At 48.3% G+C, this 16501-nt stretch overlaps 6 protein-coding genes across 6 annotated transcripts; 4 read left to right on the top strand and 2 right to left on the bottom strand.

The window, feature by feature from the left end:
* Window positions 1–242: 242 nt before the first annotated feature.
* Window positions 243–1021, top strand: N7509_012800 (NPP1 family protein; the record flags this gene model as incomplete). The annotated part of the gene is made up of 2 exons (XM_056637437.1): window positions 243–472; window positions 529–1021. The coding sequence occupies 2 exons, from the start codon at window positions 243–245 to the stop codon at window positions 1019–1021; spliced, it is 723 nt and encodes a 240-aa protein (XP_056480944.1).
* Window positions 1022–1277: 256 nt separating this feature from the next.
* Window positions 1278–6102, bottom strand: N7509_012799 (putative ABC multidrug transporter; the record flags this gene model as incomplete). Its single annotated transcript, XM_056637436.1, has 15 exons — window positions 1278–1376; window positions 1428–1867; window positions 1927–2086; window positions 2148–2354; window positions 2422–2708; window positions 2781–2874; window positions 2926–3101; window positions 3156–3430; window positions 3486–4110; window positions 4169–5009; window positions 5038–5220; window positions 5286–5533; window positions 5589–5751; window positions 5806–5850; window positions 5902–6102. 15 exons carry the CDS (start codon window positions 6100–6102, stop codon window positions 1278–1280), a joined length of 4044 nt encoding a protein of 1347 aa, XP_056480943.1.
* A 912-nt stretch (window positions 6103–7014) lies between these two features.
* On the bottom strand, window positions 7015–9359 carry N7509_012798 (Zn(II)2Cys6 transcription factor; the record flags this gene model as incomplete). Its single annotated transcript, XM_056637435.1, has 7 exons — window positions 7015–7554; window positions 7612–7835; window positions 7885–8183; window positions 8240–8403; window positions 8495–8723; window positions 8750–9205; window positions 9262–9359. The coding sequence occupies 7 exons, from the start codon at window positions 9357–9359 to the stop codon at window positions 7015–7017; spliced, it is 2010 nt and encodes a 669-aa protein (XP_056480942.1).
* Window positions 9360–10978: 1619 nt separating this feature from the next.
* N7509_012797 (putative MFS transporter) lies at window positions 10979–12711 on the top strand (the record flags this gene model as incomplete). Its single annotated transcript, XM_056637434.1, has 4 exons — window positions 10979–11231; window positions 11297–11409; window positions 11474–11668; window positions 11728–12711. The coding sequence occupies 4 exons, from the start codon at window positions 10979–10981 to the stop codon at window positions 12709–12711; spliced, it is 1545 nt and encodes a 514-aa protein (XP_056480941.1).
* A 400-nt stretch (window positions 12712–13111) lies between these two features.
* N7509_012796 (uncharacterized protein) lies at window positions 13112–14112 on the top strand (the record flags this gene model as incomplete). The annotated part of the gene is made up of 5 exons (XM_056637433.1): window positions 13112–13205; window positions 13277–13608; window positions 13670–13731; window positions 13789–13998; window positions 14070–14112. The coding sequence occupies 5 exons, from the start codon at window positions 13112–13114 to the stop codon at window positions 14110–14112; spliced, it is 741 nt and encodes a 246-aa protein (XP_056480940.1).
* Window positions 14113–14732: 620 nt separating this feature from the next.
* On the top strand, window positions 14733–16331 carry N7509_012795 (uncharacterized protein; the record flags this gene model as incomplete). The annotated part of the gene is made up of 2 exons (XM_056637432.1): window positions 14733–15008; window positions 15063–16331. 2 exons carry the CDS (start codon window positions 14733–14735, stop codon window positions 16329–16331), a joined length of 1545 nt encoding a protein of 514 aa, XP_056480939.1.
* Window positions 16332–16501: the final 170 nt, after the last annotated feature.

The following is a 16501-nucleotide window of genomic DNA, read 5'->3' as shown; positions in this document are numbered from 1 at the left end:
TCGACCTCCTCAGAAGCTAGCGGGTGGTTCTCGGCCACTATCCCAATTCGGGATCGACGGCCGCTGACCGTTTTCAACTCGGGTATTCTCCGGTTCTGCAGAGTTCGGCGATTTTACCATATTGGTTCGAAGCAGGTCTTGAGAGGAAGCTTCTGAGACGATCTTGAAGAATATAAAGATAGCTATGAGAAAGGAGAATGGCAAATCATAAAATAACATTCACAATAGAAAGGGTGTCAAAAATGATATCTCAGTTATTTCTCAGTCTCTTATCTATCGCCCATTTATCCGCGGCATCTCCCCGACGAGGAATCTCTCGGCGAGGAACAGTCGGTTCCGATGATATAGTCGGCTTTGCACAGACTGTCCCGTCGGGCACAACCGGTGAAGTCTATCTGGCTTACCAGCCAGATCTGTATGTTGTCAATGGATGCGTGCCATTCCCGGCCGTTGATGCAGACGGAAACACCAAGTGAGTATTGAGGCCTCCAGGTCCACTGATATATAGCCTGTGGCTAATGATAATAGTGCTGGGCTGGATATAACTGGCGCTTCGGACGGGGACTGCAGTAGTAGCACCGGCCAAATTTACGTGCGAGGACAGGCTTCTGGCGATTATTACGCATTGCTCTACTCTTGGTACATGCCGAAAGATGAGCCGTCATCAGGCCTCGGTCATAGACATGATTGGGAGGGCGTGATTGTTTGGCTGTCTAGTTCTACAAGTACAACGGCAGCCAACATTGTTGCTGTCTGCCCTAGTGCCCACGGTGGTTGGGATTGCTCGACAGATGGCTACACTCTTGATGGAACTGCCCCGTTGATTAGATATTATAGCATCTGGCCCGTGGATCATCAGTGTGGACTTACCACCACAGTTGGTGGCACGCAACCCCTTATTGCCTGGGAATCCTTGCCAGCTGTTGCACAAAGTGCATTGGATACCACTGATTTTGGTGATGCAAATGTTCCATTCAATGATGGAAATATGGATTCAAACCTGGCAAAGGCTACGTTTTAGATTCCATAAAGGCCGAGCCAACTCTGCTGTATTTGAGAACAATCAATGAAGGGATATTGGTTTCGCGTTCTATGATCTTGGTCTATTTATAATGTAACGCAATAAAAGTAAAGAATTGGAAGATATTAAAAGGAAAATTGCCGCATGTGAAGACAAAAGGAAAGATGCAAGGATCAACAGGATGAAAATGAATGTTCGACAGCGCGGATGCGATGTTGGGGCTTGAAAAGCCGATTTTAGACGAAAAGAGGACCTTTCACTCGGATCGGGCGCTTTTGGTTTTCTTGCTTCTAAGCTTCATCATAAAAAACACAAGGGCATATGAGGTAATGCAAAAGAGAGCAGTAATTCCAGTCTATTTTACCATGTTAGAAAGCTGAAGATGTGAAAGGGTTAGAACACTCACGTCTCTCCAGGAGTAGTATTTCTCTTGTAAGTTGAAAGTTTTGGCATAGTCAGCGCCCGTCGAGTATTGACAAAAGGAGCAAGTATCCGTTGAATTTGAATCCAGCAAATAGCCAGCCTGGGTTGAAAGAAAGTCTGTCATATATTGACCGCATGTCTGGCCAGACGGAGCGCTAAACGTGATGTATTCGGATGGTTCACATTGAACCTTGACATCCCAGAGAACCTCTCCAAGAAGACCACCCACAAGATAGGTGAACGGGTCAAGGTAGTACATCCAATAGCGCCAGAATGGCTGCATCTGACTGTAGGGTACAACAACTCCGCAGAAGCTGACCAATCCAGCCCCAATAAGGACAGGGTTCATAACCGCAGCAAAATACTCATTTGGCGCGTAAGCGGCGATAGCTTGGCCAATCGAAGTATACAGAAACTCGTAGACTGTTCATAATTTAGTTAATGCTGATCTAGACAGCGGGTATCTGAGAGATAGCACGTACATATCATTTGAAGATAAAAGTGGCCCGAAATGCTGGCGAGACTTTGAAATCCGGCAGTGAAGTAGAAACAAACAAAATAGAGCGTTGCGCAGATGACGAGATAAGGAATCTCGGTAATTGTCTGAGCACCAATGAAAGCAATCCAGTGATAAGTTTTAGACTGCCAGTTTAATATAGGTTAGCAAAGTTTCCGTAGCCCGAAAGTCGGCGATATGGCCTACCTTCTTTTCGCGTGTCTCAAAGATATCGCGATTGTGGAGAAAGAAAGGCTGCATCTGGTTAATGCAACCAGGAGCGACAAAAATGAAGTTGAAGATGGCGAAAAGTCGCAGTTGGAGAGAAAAGGTGCCGTCTCCAATCTTCCAAAAGGTGAATCCGCTGAATAAAGCAGCGAAGATATGGAGAATCATCTTGTTCCACATATAATCCTTTTATATGGTTAGTAATTTTCATCAAAGCGCAATAAAAAAAACAATTATAGTGCAAATATCTTACGGGTGACCGCCAAATCTGAATTGTAAGGCGTTTTGAAACCACCTTGAACTGAAACCAGCGGGAGGTAGCAAAGTCCGCAGTATCCTCCACATAATTGGGATCGGCCATCCCGGCCGCATTCAAAGCGTCAAGCTCTTTGAGTGCCATTTTTCGTTCTTCTGAGTCTTTCCAAACGTCGACCCAGTCGGCTCCATTATTCGCACTCCCTTGAATGACATCGATGATGTGTTCAGCCGGATTGGCATCTGGTGGACACGGGCACCGTTGCGTGAAAAATAATCCAAAATCTTGTTCGAGTCTTGGCCAGCTAAGAAACGGTTAGCTATAGGATAGCTCTATTTATGGGCTCGAATGCTTACTTTCGCCAAAGTAAGTCATCTTGCCGCCCTTTGCCAGCAGCAAAAGGCCATCGAATGCATCGAACAGAACGGCAGAAGGCTGGTGAATCGTACACTAGAGAAAATTAGTCTTCACAATCGGCAAACGTTTACGAAATGAACTTACCAATACAGCTTGTCCTCCATCAACAAGCTTCCGAAGAAATCGAACAATGTTATAAGCACTCTGGCCATCCAGACCAGAGGTTGGTTCATCCAGGAAAAGCAAGGTAGGCTTGGCCACGAGCTCAACACCGAGAGTTACGCGCTTGCGTTGCTCAATACTGAGACCAGCTCCGGGCACTAGAAGTATTTAGTAACTACTGGGCCATCTCATTGAGTAAACTTGAGACTCACCTCCAATAAGCGCATCACTGATATCGCGAAGCTCCAAAAGATTAATGATGTGGTCGACATAGGCAATTTTATCGTCGTAGGAAGTACTGGAAGGTTGCCGAAGTACCGCAGAAAATATAAGTGCTTCTCGTACGGTCGCGCTTGACTCGTGCACATCCAACTGCTCACAGTATCCAGTCATTCGCTGAAAGCTGATCCCTTGCGGGCGTCCATCAATGAGGATTGATCCGTAAATTTCACCAGAATCTTTGCGTTGTGCAAGAACATCGAGTAACCTGGAAATTGTGCTGTTAGAAACCTTTATCAGACACAGAGCAGTTCTTTACTCACGTTGTTTTCCCAGCACCAGAGGCACCCATCAGAGCAACCAGGTTTCCAGGTTTCACAAACCCAAAAACCTTGTCAAGCAACTGTTTCTTTTCTCCATTGAAGGGAACATGATAGTCAAGATTGTTCCATGTAAATGTCGAATTCTTGACTGAGCCCCAAAGAGCGCCCATGTCTCCAGGCTGCTCGCTTTTGGCTGATATATTCTTTTCGCCCAACTGATGCTGATTCTGATTCTGGCTTCCACGTTTGTAAAGCAAGACTGAGGACCCACCTTGGCTATTCTTCAACTCGAATCCCAGCGAGGTAAGACCAATGAAAAATATCCAAAAGCCAATGATAATACCAAAGCTGCGCCAGATGTGATGGAATGAATAGCTGTACTGCTCCCTGATATAGGCTTCCCCGCTAATCACGCCGTCCTTACTTCCAGGGACCGAACATCCCCTGTGAAGCGATACTGAGCTAGAGTAACCTGCGCCGTATGGGATGTAATCAGGCTCGATACATTGGAACTCCCGCCCAACAAACTCGTTCGCCATGAGCGCCTCGAATGCATATGCTCCTGGGTTCAAGTAAAATATCCAGCGGAACCAGACGTGCATGCTTTCAAATGGAATCAGGTAGCCTGCCATTTCCTGTGTTAAAAAAATAACGAAAAAAAGGCGAAATATAGATTGACATACCTCCATAAACAAAAAAGACAGTGGAGAGCAAGCCGGAGATTTTGGAGGCGTTTCCAAATTTCTTGCAAATCGCACCAACTGACCGGAAAAGCTGAGCAAAGCAGAGTGTCTGGGCGATGATGATGACCCAGAAGGTAAAGAATCGCCCAGCATCCATCTGGAGGGCTGACATAAAGTACAGAATGAGTGCAAAGCATGTTACTTGCACCATAATGACTGGAATATCTGTTATGGCGTTTGCGATGCAGAAGGCTGTCGGACGATAGAATCCGAATCGCTTTTGCCGAGAGAGAATTGGGCGGCCCATGAACGACTTGGTCGTTTCTGAGAGTGACTCGAGAAGGAAATAAAGGATGGGGAAGAAGAGGACACCGGGACGCAGGAAGATAGAACTACTGTCTTCGGCAAGGTTGTAGAAGAGGGAGCCGCAAACCAAAGCCTGGAGGATAGCCGAGACGACTTTGACCACCAGGGAGAATTTATCCCCCCACATGATCTGGAATTGTCGAACAGTACAAGAGCCGACTTGCTCCCAGAGCCCTGCGGTATAAACACTCTTCTGTCGAGGCATATGATGCTTTCGCTTTTCTCTAGCCACGGCAAGCTCCAGATCTTCAATTTCGTGAACAAGCTTTTCCGTAGGCTCCATGGTATCAACCTGATCACGATAGATCGAACTTTGGTGGTATCTTTCCTCAAATTCCTCAGGAGTGTTTGGGACCTTTGCCTCCCATCCGGAGCGAACGATACGCTCCGTCAGGACGGTGACCGAAGTAAGAAAGTCAGCAATATTAGCCCCCCCTTGGGAAATCGAAACCCATTCTTTCGAAATACTCTCTTGCTAGAGCACGAGGGCCATAAAAGGTCACTCTTCCTTCCGCGAGAACAAGAACTTTGTCGAACTGGTCGTAAATGCCATTACCGGCTTGATAGGTGGTGGCAACCATGGTCTTTTCATTTTCGTCTGCTTCACGGCGCAGCATACGAGCAAATTCAACCGCAGCTTTAGAATCCAAGCCTCGAGTGGGGTTGTCCCACATCTGAACAGGACTCTACTCACTCGGATTGTTAGCTTGTTCCAGATCAATGAGATACCATGACTGGGGATAGAACGAACCTGTCCTGCAAGAACTTCAGCAAGGGAGACACGCTTGCGTTCACCTCCAGATACTCCACGAATGAACTCGTTGCCAACAAGAGTCTTTTTCGTGTGGCCGATTCCCAACGAGTTGAGAATATCATCTCGTTTTTCGCTCACAAACTCCTTTCGGGCGGTTAGCCCTGGGGGCCTTTCATTTGGAATTTTATTTCGCAGAGCGAATTTCATGGTTCGATTGACAGTAAGTGTGGGAAAATGCAGATCGTCTATTCCAGTTTTCGTTAGTGACATTTACATTCAGTGATATGTTGGGAAGCGCACCTTCGTTATTGAACATGATCTGCTGGCGGTATTTCTTCGCGTCTCTGTGGTCCAGACTTCCGTACATGGTGTCACCACTGATTTCGTCGAAAGTTTCGCGGTCATTTGAAAGCACTCGAAGGAGTGACGTGCAGCCGGAGCCTGGTCTGCCAAGCACGAGGAGCTGCGTATTTCAGTCAGCTCCAGTCCTGTAAATCTTTGAGCAGTCGGTAGTTACCATTTCTCCTGGTCGCACTTGACCGGAGACATCTTTGAGAATTGACTTCGAAATTGTTAGCTATGTGTTGTATCTTTTCCATATCATCCTGCATACCCTTTTTGACTTTTTCTTGTTGAATAGGTTGCCAAGCTGGCGTGGGTCAACTTCCGACCAAAGCGTGTCGCCTAGGGCAGCATCGGGTGCTGTAACTCGGACAGTGAGATCGCGAAATGTGACAGTCAAGCGTTTGCGAATTTGGCTGTTGCCGAATTCCACATCCACTGGTGTTGCGGTCCCGGATGAAGGCGTCTCCATCCTGGTGATGATGCTATAGGAGCAACAAGCGCCTCTTTACCAGCGTAAACGCTTGATATACAAGCTTAAATAGCTGTTTGTATTTGATGACCTTGGTAATTCGGTAAGTCTCAGCCGGGGTGGTCTTTTTTCTTATATCTCAACACACAGATTGCTCTTTGTGCATCTAGATCCATATTTCCGAAGATGTGGGTCGTGGCTCTAGGATAAGGGGATTGCGGATCTGAATGGCGCGAGCTATCATTAAAATGGGCCCCGGATATGCTGAGTCATATAATACGGCTAGGTGAGCAAATCACATTGCTAGAGAATGCTATAAAGCCGAGCACGGCAATATATCATTTACGCCGGATATACTGGTCTGCATATATGTATCTTCCACGCCCTTCCCTGATCAATAGCCTCCCAGTCCGAGTCCCGAGTGATCCACGGTGATCCACTTTGGATCAATCCTCTGATTTAGAAAACCTCGGAATGATTTTCCCGCTTTCGGATATACAAATTTGATTTGATAGCTCTGGCTTTAGTGTCGACAAGCTGTGTTGGGTTGGCTTTTTGTCGAGTTGCGTTGACGAAATATATGCAAGAAGTCATGTTACCATCCCTATTGCTCGGAAAATGAACACAAAATCACGTCAGAGTCAACCTCCGAACCCATGATGGACGTCCAAGGTCTGCAGTATAGGTATGTATTGTTTTTCTCTGTCGTGCGATGAAATTCTACGGTCAACTTCTTCAGCTCCGAGCCGAGGTTAAGTTGACTGTGGACATTTTCAGGCCTCCGGTTTTGCTTGTGAGTTAATAGATTCACTGCACTCACTAGAAAGAGAGAATTCACAAAATTATTGATAAAATAAGCTATGAATAGAATTGTAAGACATAAATTAGCTTTTCCTTGACATTGCCACGAGTCTATTGGGGAGCCGAAGAGCCAATGGGAGGGTAAAGAGAAAAGAAGGCTTCTAGATCCATAGTCGAGAAGTCAAAATTCCAACCCATATCAGATTGTGTGAAGTCGAGAAGGTCCTCACTCGAGCCCCCTGAACGCCCCGTTTCAGGTGATTCCAGAGGGAAATTCCACTGGGACGCGGGAAAGTCTGGAAGTGGCCCGAGGAGCGAGTTCGCAGCGAGCGAAGCACCGGCTTGAATTTTCTGATCCTCTGCAACTCTAGAGCCCTGGGTGAAGGCCATTGAGTTATCGCGGCGAAGAGCATAGTCGTTTTCTTGACTTGCGTACGGTAACCATTCATATGATGGATTGATGTTACGCAGTACAGTTTGGATGGCTCCGATTGTACTTTGAATTGGATCGCCCGCTCGCATTGTCGATAAGTTCTGCAGAGTTGCATACGCCCAAGGTAGATGATTGGACGAAGCACTTGGATCATGAAGTAGGTCGTAAATTATTGTGAAGACCGAGCTGCCCATGAAATAACCATGGTACCGCAGTTCCTAATAGGATGTTTTAGAATAATGCAGAAACGAGGATTCTCGTGATTATTGACACACCTTGACTAGGTCGTTGGCCTCAGAGGCCTCGCACAAGTGATGGATGGTTTTTCGGGCGGCAGAAAGAGCATGATTACAGGCTTCGTTCAGCCATGACGGAATTTCATTCGGGCGATTGTGGACCCGAGTAGCAGACTGGCTTGATGGCACATTCCTACCTCGTCGCCAATGCCCACGAAAGATGAGAAACGGCCGGAAAGTAAGTAGAACAGTATGGTAGTACACTAGGGAAGGTTAGATGCAAATATTAAGAGAAATCGAAATGAAACTTACGCGTTACAAATATCGTTTGCCGCACACCCAAGGAGCCCGTTCTGAGATCGGCATCAAGGCCGAAGCCTAATGCCTGTTTCATGTGCAACTCATGTGCACGGAGGTCTTCTGTGATTGACCGAGCAACTCGCCACATGTGCAGCAATGACTCGTGACTCTCGCTATAAATTTCCGTGGTTGACCGTGAGATTGTCTTGCAAAGCTGGACCAGTAGTCGGATGAACGGATCTTGTGGATATTCAATGGCAACGTCGCGCAATGACAATGAACTGGGTCGACCCGCGTGGAAGCAAAACCATCTAGAATAACATTGAGAAGAGCTTTTCAGAGAATCACTGTGGGTTTATTCACTTACGTTTCAAACATGTATAGTGACCAGAAGGTAGTTCGTCGCTCCTCGATATTCTCCGGGCTTTCAATATTGTCATGGGGAACATCCTTGTGTAGTCCTGCTGAGATAGCTTTTCGAGAAGCTACTCCGAGGTGCAAGAATGCGGAATTGGGCCGACCCTGTTCATTCTGATAGTTGGCGTTTAATCATGTCAGCTGGGAAGTTTATTGGCTAGGCGGGAATGGCGGAGAGACTTATCATGAGGACGGATATTTGAACGGTCTGTAAATTAACGACATCATCGTAAGTTGCAAGCGAAGCCTTGACACGGTCGTATAAGATATCACCCCAAGAGAAATACTCGGTACCAAGGGCTGCCGTCGCCAAAATGATCAGAACGATAGCTTGAGTCAGTGTATCGGGGTGGGCAGAAGGGGATGGGTCGTATAGCCGCTCTAGGCAGCTTTCATAGTAGGCCTTTGGACGGTACGGCGTCATATGATAAAGGCTAGACAAGAATCGTGACATAAACACCCTGGCGAGGTCGTGAGGCAAAAACATGATTGGGGTATCTCCCCTCCGGTTGATTTCCCAGGCTCATGGTTATCCGGTGTACCAAAGAAGATCCGCCGGAAGCTGAATAAATCCAAACCTGCACTGGCCTCATCCACGCCGCCTGATGGTTCTGGTTGTGCGGTCGGGTTGGAGACGAGATCCCTGTAGATGTGCTGCATCAACGAAAAATGCGAAGTCGGTCCATAATAGAGCTGCATCTGACAGGATGGCGATGCCATATGCGTCGCCGAGACACTATTCGGGAAATCATGCATGAACGAGGATCTTCGCTGCTGGGCTGGCTGGGCTAGGCCCGGAGAGGCTGCCGGGGGCTGGGTTTCATTTTGAGCTTCTTGATATTCGTGTTTCTTTCTTCTGTGGCGGATGAAATCCCGGTAGTTACAAGGTGTTTTTCTTTGCTGGCATGTTTTGCACCTTGAAGAATTCGTCAGACATAATCAGCAGTCGGTGTCGCGTCGAGTTGGTCTCACGGGTTTAGGCCATTGCAGCGGATTTTGCGCTTTCGGCACTCCTGACAAGCCTTAGGAATGCGCCATCCGCTAGTGGGGTGATTCGAAACCTCAGACATATCCGAGCCAAGTCCACTGTGGTGTGTTAACGCGATCCTGGCAGTTGTGGATGGCTTTCTGTACTGTTGAACGGTTGGTCTTTATCCGCGACATCCGTCTATATCCGACTACACGTGACTGGCCTTGTATCCACTTGGTTTGTTTGCATTTTTTCTTTATGAAGCTCTGAATATTGTTTAAATAAGGACTGGAGGATCTCAGCACACTGAGAAAATTATTTTATTTCCACTCAATGTTACCGCTTATCTTTGTGAGCCTCCGACCCCGAATTTAAGGCTCGATCATTTGAAAACGAGAAGCGTTGGTATCTTGTGCAGGGCCCCTTTTGCATATTCCTGCGCCCGGGCAGGGCTTCCACGGTTTGTGAGATCGGGTTTGGGTATTAATTTAGTATATCCCAAAAATCGGTGTTTGAGATCGAGATGCATCTAAACTTGGACGAACCAGAGTGATCCAGGGTGTCTTGTTAACATGCGCGTTGCCACTGACTGCAGGGGCATTTGCAATCGACCAATCATTCTTAATATTTCCCTCGGAGTGGGGAGGTCCCATTTCGACTCAAGAAAACGGAGGGAAAATAGCAATCGGCGATCACCCCATGAAGCTGAAACTCTCGTCTATTTCTGCTGTCTTTATTTCACTATCCGATCGGAATAGACCCGCATCCGACGGAACGCACTCCGACTCAAATGTCTCTTGGCGATGGCGTCGATTTAAGTTAACACATCTCTGGGTATTGGCCAGCGATAACTGGTATCGCGTGCCCAGTAATCTCGGATGAAGCTCTCGGTACTTGCACTCCGGGTTTTTAATGGATCTCACCTCGCAATCTGCCGTGGAAACGAGGTCTGGGGTCGGGGTTCACGGATCGCCTTCAGCCCCAGAGAGTCTGGGGAAGCCGAATCCATAAGTTGTGGGGAAGCAGCCGTATGGTCCCGCCCGTCAAATCCTGTCGTTGACTATTTGACTGTTCGTAATCATATGTCCCACTTATTACCCGACCATTCAGAGTTCCAGCCCCATTCATCGCACTATCAACCCTTCCTACGAGTACTTCGTACTGATCTTTCGTCCATGTAAACGAGGCTTGGTGACTTGTCGGATGGTATCACAATGATTGATATCGGTTTAGACACAGCTTCCGATGCCTCCTCTCGCCTCCTTTCGATTTATTTTCCATTCTGAACCTCAGGACCGGTGTCGCCTCGTCGAATCCTTACTAGAACCGAGGTGCGGGGGGCCAAAGCAATTGGCCAAGTGACGCATTTTTTCCCGTCTGCCAAGATGCACCCCCCCCCTTTCTTTCGCCTCCAAACGTCAATTTTGGAGCTTGGCAATCCTAACATGGGGGATTCAATCAGCCGGCATTTCCCACGGTTCGAAATTTCCCCACGACTCCAGATCTTAAAGCTCGGGTCTTCCGGAATCCATCCCGAGCAAACTCAAGCCCATAAACGTCGCTGCTTGTGCTGACCTGCCAAAATCTATCCGAGGTTACTCGAACCTATAAGGACTGCAGTACCCCCCCCTCGCTGAACTCCCGTCATTATCTTGCGCACTTGAATAATTCTTTTGGTTTCCTTCCAACCAGGTGTTGGAGTCCAGCTCATTTTCCACCATGGCCACCTCCGCTGGTGCTGCTGAATATGTCGGGGATGACAAGGCCATTGCAGACCACAAAGAGACATTAGCGAATGAGGTCGCTCGTGATGCCGCAGAACGCGGCCATCTTGCAACTGATCAATTCGGTCATTCTCTCGTGGAGTTCGACAAGAAAGCTGAATCGCGCCTGCGATTGAAGATTGATTTTTACGTTGTGCCTACGGTGGCGCTCATGTACCTCTTCTGCTTCATTGACCGCGCCAATATTGGTAAAAGATTCTGCCACCGACTTTTCTTTGAATGTTCTTGCACTGACTGTCATTCCCGCTTCAAGGTAACGCGAAACTTGCCGGATTCAACGCAGACCTCGGCCTAAAGGGGTACGACTACAATGCGGTACTATCGGTATTCTTTATCTCATATATCATCTTCGAGATCCCGTGCAATGTAAGCGCGCATATACTTCAGCCATGCAATCGATCTGTTGGCTGACAGACTATTTATTTTATAGATTGCTTGCAAGTGGATTGGGCCCGGTTGGTTCTTGCCAGCCACCACTCTGGGCTTCGGTATCTGTTCGGTTGCTACAGCGTTTACCCACGACATTCACCAGGTTTCCGGAGTCCGTTTTCTGCTGGGCATGTTTGAGGCCGGGTTGATGCCCGGTATTGCCTATTATCTCAGTCGTTGGTACCGTCGAAGCGAGGTAGGACTCTCCCATGTTGCCAGTTTGTTATTTCGACTACATTTGCTGACCCTCAGCAGTTAGCCTTTCGCCTATCATGCTACATCGTCATGGCTCCCCTTGCCGGTGCGTTTGGTGGGCTGCTTGCCTCTGGCATTCTGCGCCTCGATAATTTCGCCGGTCTACATACCTGGCGGATGATCTTTGCCATCGAGGGTATCATCACAATCGCCATTGGCGTCATTTCCTTTTTTACCTTGACTGATCGGCCTGAAACCGCCCGTTGGCTCTCGCAAGAAGAGAAAGATCTGGCAATCGCCCGCGTTAAGTCCGAGCGTATTGGAACAACTGAAGTGCTGGATAAAATGGACACCGCCAAGACACTGCGCGGTATCTTCAGCCCAGTGACGATCACTACAGCGTTCATATTTTTGCTGAACAACATCACTGTGCAAGGGTTGGGGTTCTTCGCACCAACCATTGTTGCAACTATCTATCCCAATGCCAGTGTGATTTCCCAGCAGCTTCATACTGTTCCTCCCTATATCGTAGGAGGATTCTTTACGCTACTTTTCCCCTTTCTCAGTTGGCGGCTGGATAAGCGGCTCTTGTTTTTTGTCCTTGGCCCGCCGCTCATGATGGTCGGGTACATCATGTTCCTTGCCAGCAAAGACCCCATGGTTCGTTACGGAGCGACATTCATCATTGCAAGCGGCGCATTTGCTTTTGGTGCGCTCTGTAACGCTAATTCTTCAGCAAATGTCGTTTCCGATACTGCACGATCTTCTGCAATCGGCACCACTGTGATGTTTGGAAATATCGGCGGGCTGATTTCCACTTGGTCCTTCTTGCCCTTTGACGGACCCGATTATCACATTGGAAATGGTCTCAATTTGGCGACCGCAACAATGACCTTGATCCTGGGTTCATTGATGTGGGTGTTTATGTTGTGGGACAACCGTAGACGTGAACGGGTTGATATTGGCGCTGCGCTGGCGGGTCTGTCACAGAAGCAAATTCAGGACATGGACTGGCGTAACCCGGCGTTCAAGTGGAGACCTTGATTGGTCTTGCTCCAAGTCTCTTTGTCATTTGTGTGGTGGTATTCGGTTCTCTTCCTTTAGTTTTCTGTTATGAGACTAATATTAATGAGATTGCGTCTTCGAATGACCAACAGAATTCTTGTCCGATCTTTAAAACAGTTATTTTTATCAATCTTGTGTTGAAATGTACGCTGTAGACACGGAGATATCCTCTGTAATCCCCGAGGTCCGTCATGCCCCACCGACTTCGTCCAACAAGCGCTGTCACCGCAGCCCTGCCTTTCTTGGGGGACAAAATGGTGGGTCAGGGGCCAAAGATCCCCGGGACCGGGAAGAGTGCGGGAAGCAAGCCTTAAAAGACATAAATAACGGCGTCCTGGGATCCCCTCTACGATTCACAAAAATATAAACCATCATCAATATGTCTTGCGAGGCCTGTCGAACCATTCCCCCTGTCATTGCCCAGGGATATACCCCTAAAGGCCAATACGAGACGATTGCGGGTCTGAACACCTGTAAGTGATCAACTTCAAGATTCTTTGTGTGCCCCCTCAATGATTTCCAGTCTACTGATCGACCTGGAAAGACGTTACCGGCAAGACGGATGGACGCGTCGGGATTGTGCACGTTTACGATGTCTTTGGACTGGCCAACCAAACCCTCCAGGGCGCTGATTTGCTGGCTGCACGGCTGAACGCTGTGGTATTGGTACCCGATTTTTTCAAGGGCGATGCACTCGAAGCGCATATGATCCCTGCCGACACCGACGAGAAAAAGAAGCGAATTGGCAGTTTCTTGGCCACTAGCGCGAATGTTGAGCGCAATTTGGGGGTTCTACTCGCAGCCGTTCCAGAGTATCGCGTGCGGTTTCCCTCTGTCAACAAATGGGGTGCCAATGGCCTCTGCTGGGGAGGAAAGGTGAGTCTTGACGGAAACATGGTGATTGTGATGTGAGGCAGTGTTGACATTGGCAACGCAGATGACGATCCTAGCATCCGGGTTCAACACGCCTTTCGCAGCCTCGAGCCAGTGCCATCCCGGGTACGTATATTCTGCTCCTCTTGCCTCTGCTAAGTTCGAAAGCTTATTCGATTATAGCCTGATGGATGCAGCTGATGCCCAGTCGGTCGCCATTCCTCATCTTGTACTCGCATCGAAGGACGAGGCACCCGAAACGGTCGCAGCGTATCGACCGCTCGTGGCCCCCAAGGGCGGCGCTGTCGAGACCTATTCAACGATGTGGCATGGTTGGATGGGAGCTCGGGCGGATCTTGAGAAGGAGGAGAGTCGTGCGGAATATGTGCGCGGGTGAGTTGATCGCGAGGAATCCCTAGTCAAACGTGAAAAGTCTATCGGTCGGGTCGCTAACAATTCAACAGATACACACAGTTGGCCGACTTTTTCGAGAAGCACCTTGCCTAAGGCCAGAACGACTGATCGACAAATGGCAATTCTTGTTACCGCTACAAGAGCTCTATATTCTATGAAATGGCGGTGTACCAACATGCCGGAATCAAAAACCAAGTACAAGTACTAGTTACTACAGTCTACTACCTAGCTATTCCTGTACTAGTATCTACTGACGAGTAGTAGTAGTAGGAGTAGATACTACTAGTAGCAATATATATCATCAATATTCCTGGATTCCTAGCTCTCCAGAACAACTACTTGGAAGTTGTAACGGAGTCTGTAAGCACATTTTCCAGATTTTAATTTACATTCTAAACAAAAGATATAATAGACGAGTGAGTGGCCTATTTTCAAGGTTTATACTTAGGATTAGACTGAGCAATGCATACACAGAAACTTCGAGATCTTTGCAGATGCCCGAAATTTGCCTCGCAAATCTTTCCCGATTCGATCATCCCGGTACCGGCCCGCCACCGGATCGCAGAAAACATTCGCCTCAGCAAAAAGAACACACTAAACGATCAAAAGGGGAAAATGGATGAGGTCTGTGGCCTACTAAATACGATGGATCGCCTGCGATTGACAAGCTGCAGAGTGGAGGAAGCTCGACAGGATTTCATTTTCTTTGAGTGATGGAAGTTACAAACGCCGACCAGCGCCCAACCGCACCTCAAAATGACGCTCATCACGACTCGGAAAAGGGAAATGCAGATGCAAATGCCGTGGTCGCAGATGCGCCGTATAGCGTGCTACCAGCAGGCGAGAAAATCTTCGTGATCATCGCGGGCTCTTTTGCGGCTCTGATCTCGCCACTTTCAAGCAGCGTCTACCTGCCGGCGCTCGATTCGCTGGCGCATGATATGGACGTGTCGGTTTCACTGATCAATTTGACCATCACGACCTACTTGGTACGCCTGGAAGATTCCTTTCGCCCTGGGAATGTTAATACTAACATCATGCAGATATTCCAAGGGCTGGCCCCGTCCTTCTTAGGAAGTTTCTCTGATGGCTATGGAAGGCGACCGGCCTACATCATCGCCTTCGTGATTTACTTGGGAGCCAACATTGGCCTCGCACTGCAAAATAGTTACTCGGCTTTAATGGTTCTTCGGTGCCTGCAATCCGCTGGAAGCAGTGGCACTATCGCGCTCGGTAGCGCTGTCGTTGCAGACCTGACGACTCGAGCGGAGCGTGGAAAGTACATTGGTTACGCGGGCATGGGAATCGCCTTGGGCCCAGCACTCGGGCCTGTTATTGGTGGCCTGCTGGATCACTTCCTTGGATGGAGAGCCATTTTCTGGTTTTTGGTCATTCTTTCAGGGTCTTGTTTTATCATCACGCTCATCGTCTTCCCAGAGACCTGCCGGGCCGTGGTAGGGAATGGGTCAGTTCTTCCAGCCCGATGGAATTGGCCTTTCTGGGCCTTCATAATACCAAGATCTCGCTTCCGAGGAGCCGAACATCCACCAGACCCGAGTACTGTCCAGGTGCTCAAGCATCGCCCGAATCCGATCTCTTCTTTGCGCATCGCTACCCAGCGAGAGGCTGGCTTGATTCTGCTTTATGGCGGCCTGTTGTTTTCAGGATACATGGCCGTACTGAGTACACTGAGCACGCAGCTTAGTGCTCGCTTTGGATTTAATTCTATCCAGGTCGGACTTTGCTATCTGCCTCTCGGAATGGGGAGTATTAGTTCTCGGTTCACGGTCGGTAAGCTCCTGGATTGGAATTTTCGACGTGAGGCTCGCATCCAAGGCATGTCTATTCAGAAAAATCGACAGCAGGACATCGATAACTTCAATATCGAGAGAGCCCGACTGACGATATCTATTCCCATGATATACTTTGCGTCTCTTTGCATCCTTGCTTATGGTTGGGTGATGCAATTCCGTACTGCCCTGGCGGGACCTATGGTGATGCTCTTTTTCACCGGCATGGCCACCACGGGTGCATTCAACGCGCTTAGCACGTTGATTGTGGATGTGAATCACCATAGCGCAGCTACAGCTGTCGCAGCCAATAATCTCTGCCGTTGCCTAATGGGTGCCGCGACAACGGCTTTCGTATCACCCCTAATCGGAGCCATCGGCTTGGGATGGACAGCTACTTTGATTGCTGGACTATGGGTTCTTTTCAGTCCCATACTGTGGTTGGTATATTGCCGAGGCCACAGTTGGAGACAAAGGGCAGCTCTGAAAAAGCAGCAGAAAGCAGAAAACCGCGGATCGTGATGCCCTTTCATCGCCGCCAAAGAAACGAGGTGGTATAAGGAAGTGATTTCTTGCATGACCCGACCCTAAATATTGGACATAGATAGATATAGAAGACTGGGTCTGGACTGCTCAATACATCACATACTATGCCAGGCATCAAGTGGTCATGGAATTAGGATTCTTCAACT

Source organism: Penicillium cosmopolitanum (assembly GCF_028827165.1).
Source record: "Penicillium cosmopolitanum strain IBT 29677 chromosome Unknown utg000012l:1.0-3308103.0:1.0-3310761.0, whole genome shotgun sequence".
Taxonomy (NCBI): Eukaryota; Fungi; Ascomycota; class Eurotiomycetes; order Eurotiales; family Aspergillaceae; genus Penicillium; species Penicillium cosmopolitanum.
Note: the sequence above shows the minus strand (reverse complement) of the source record. Positions and strands in the feature narration are given on the sequence as shown.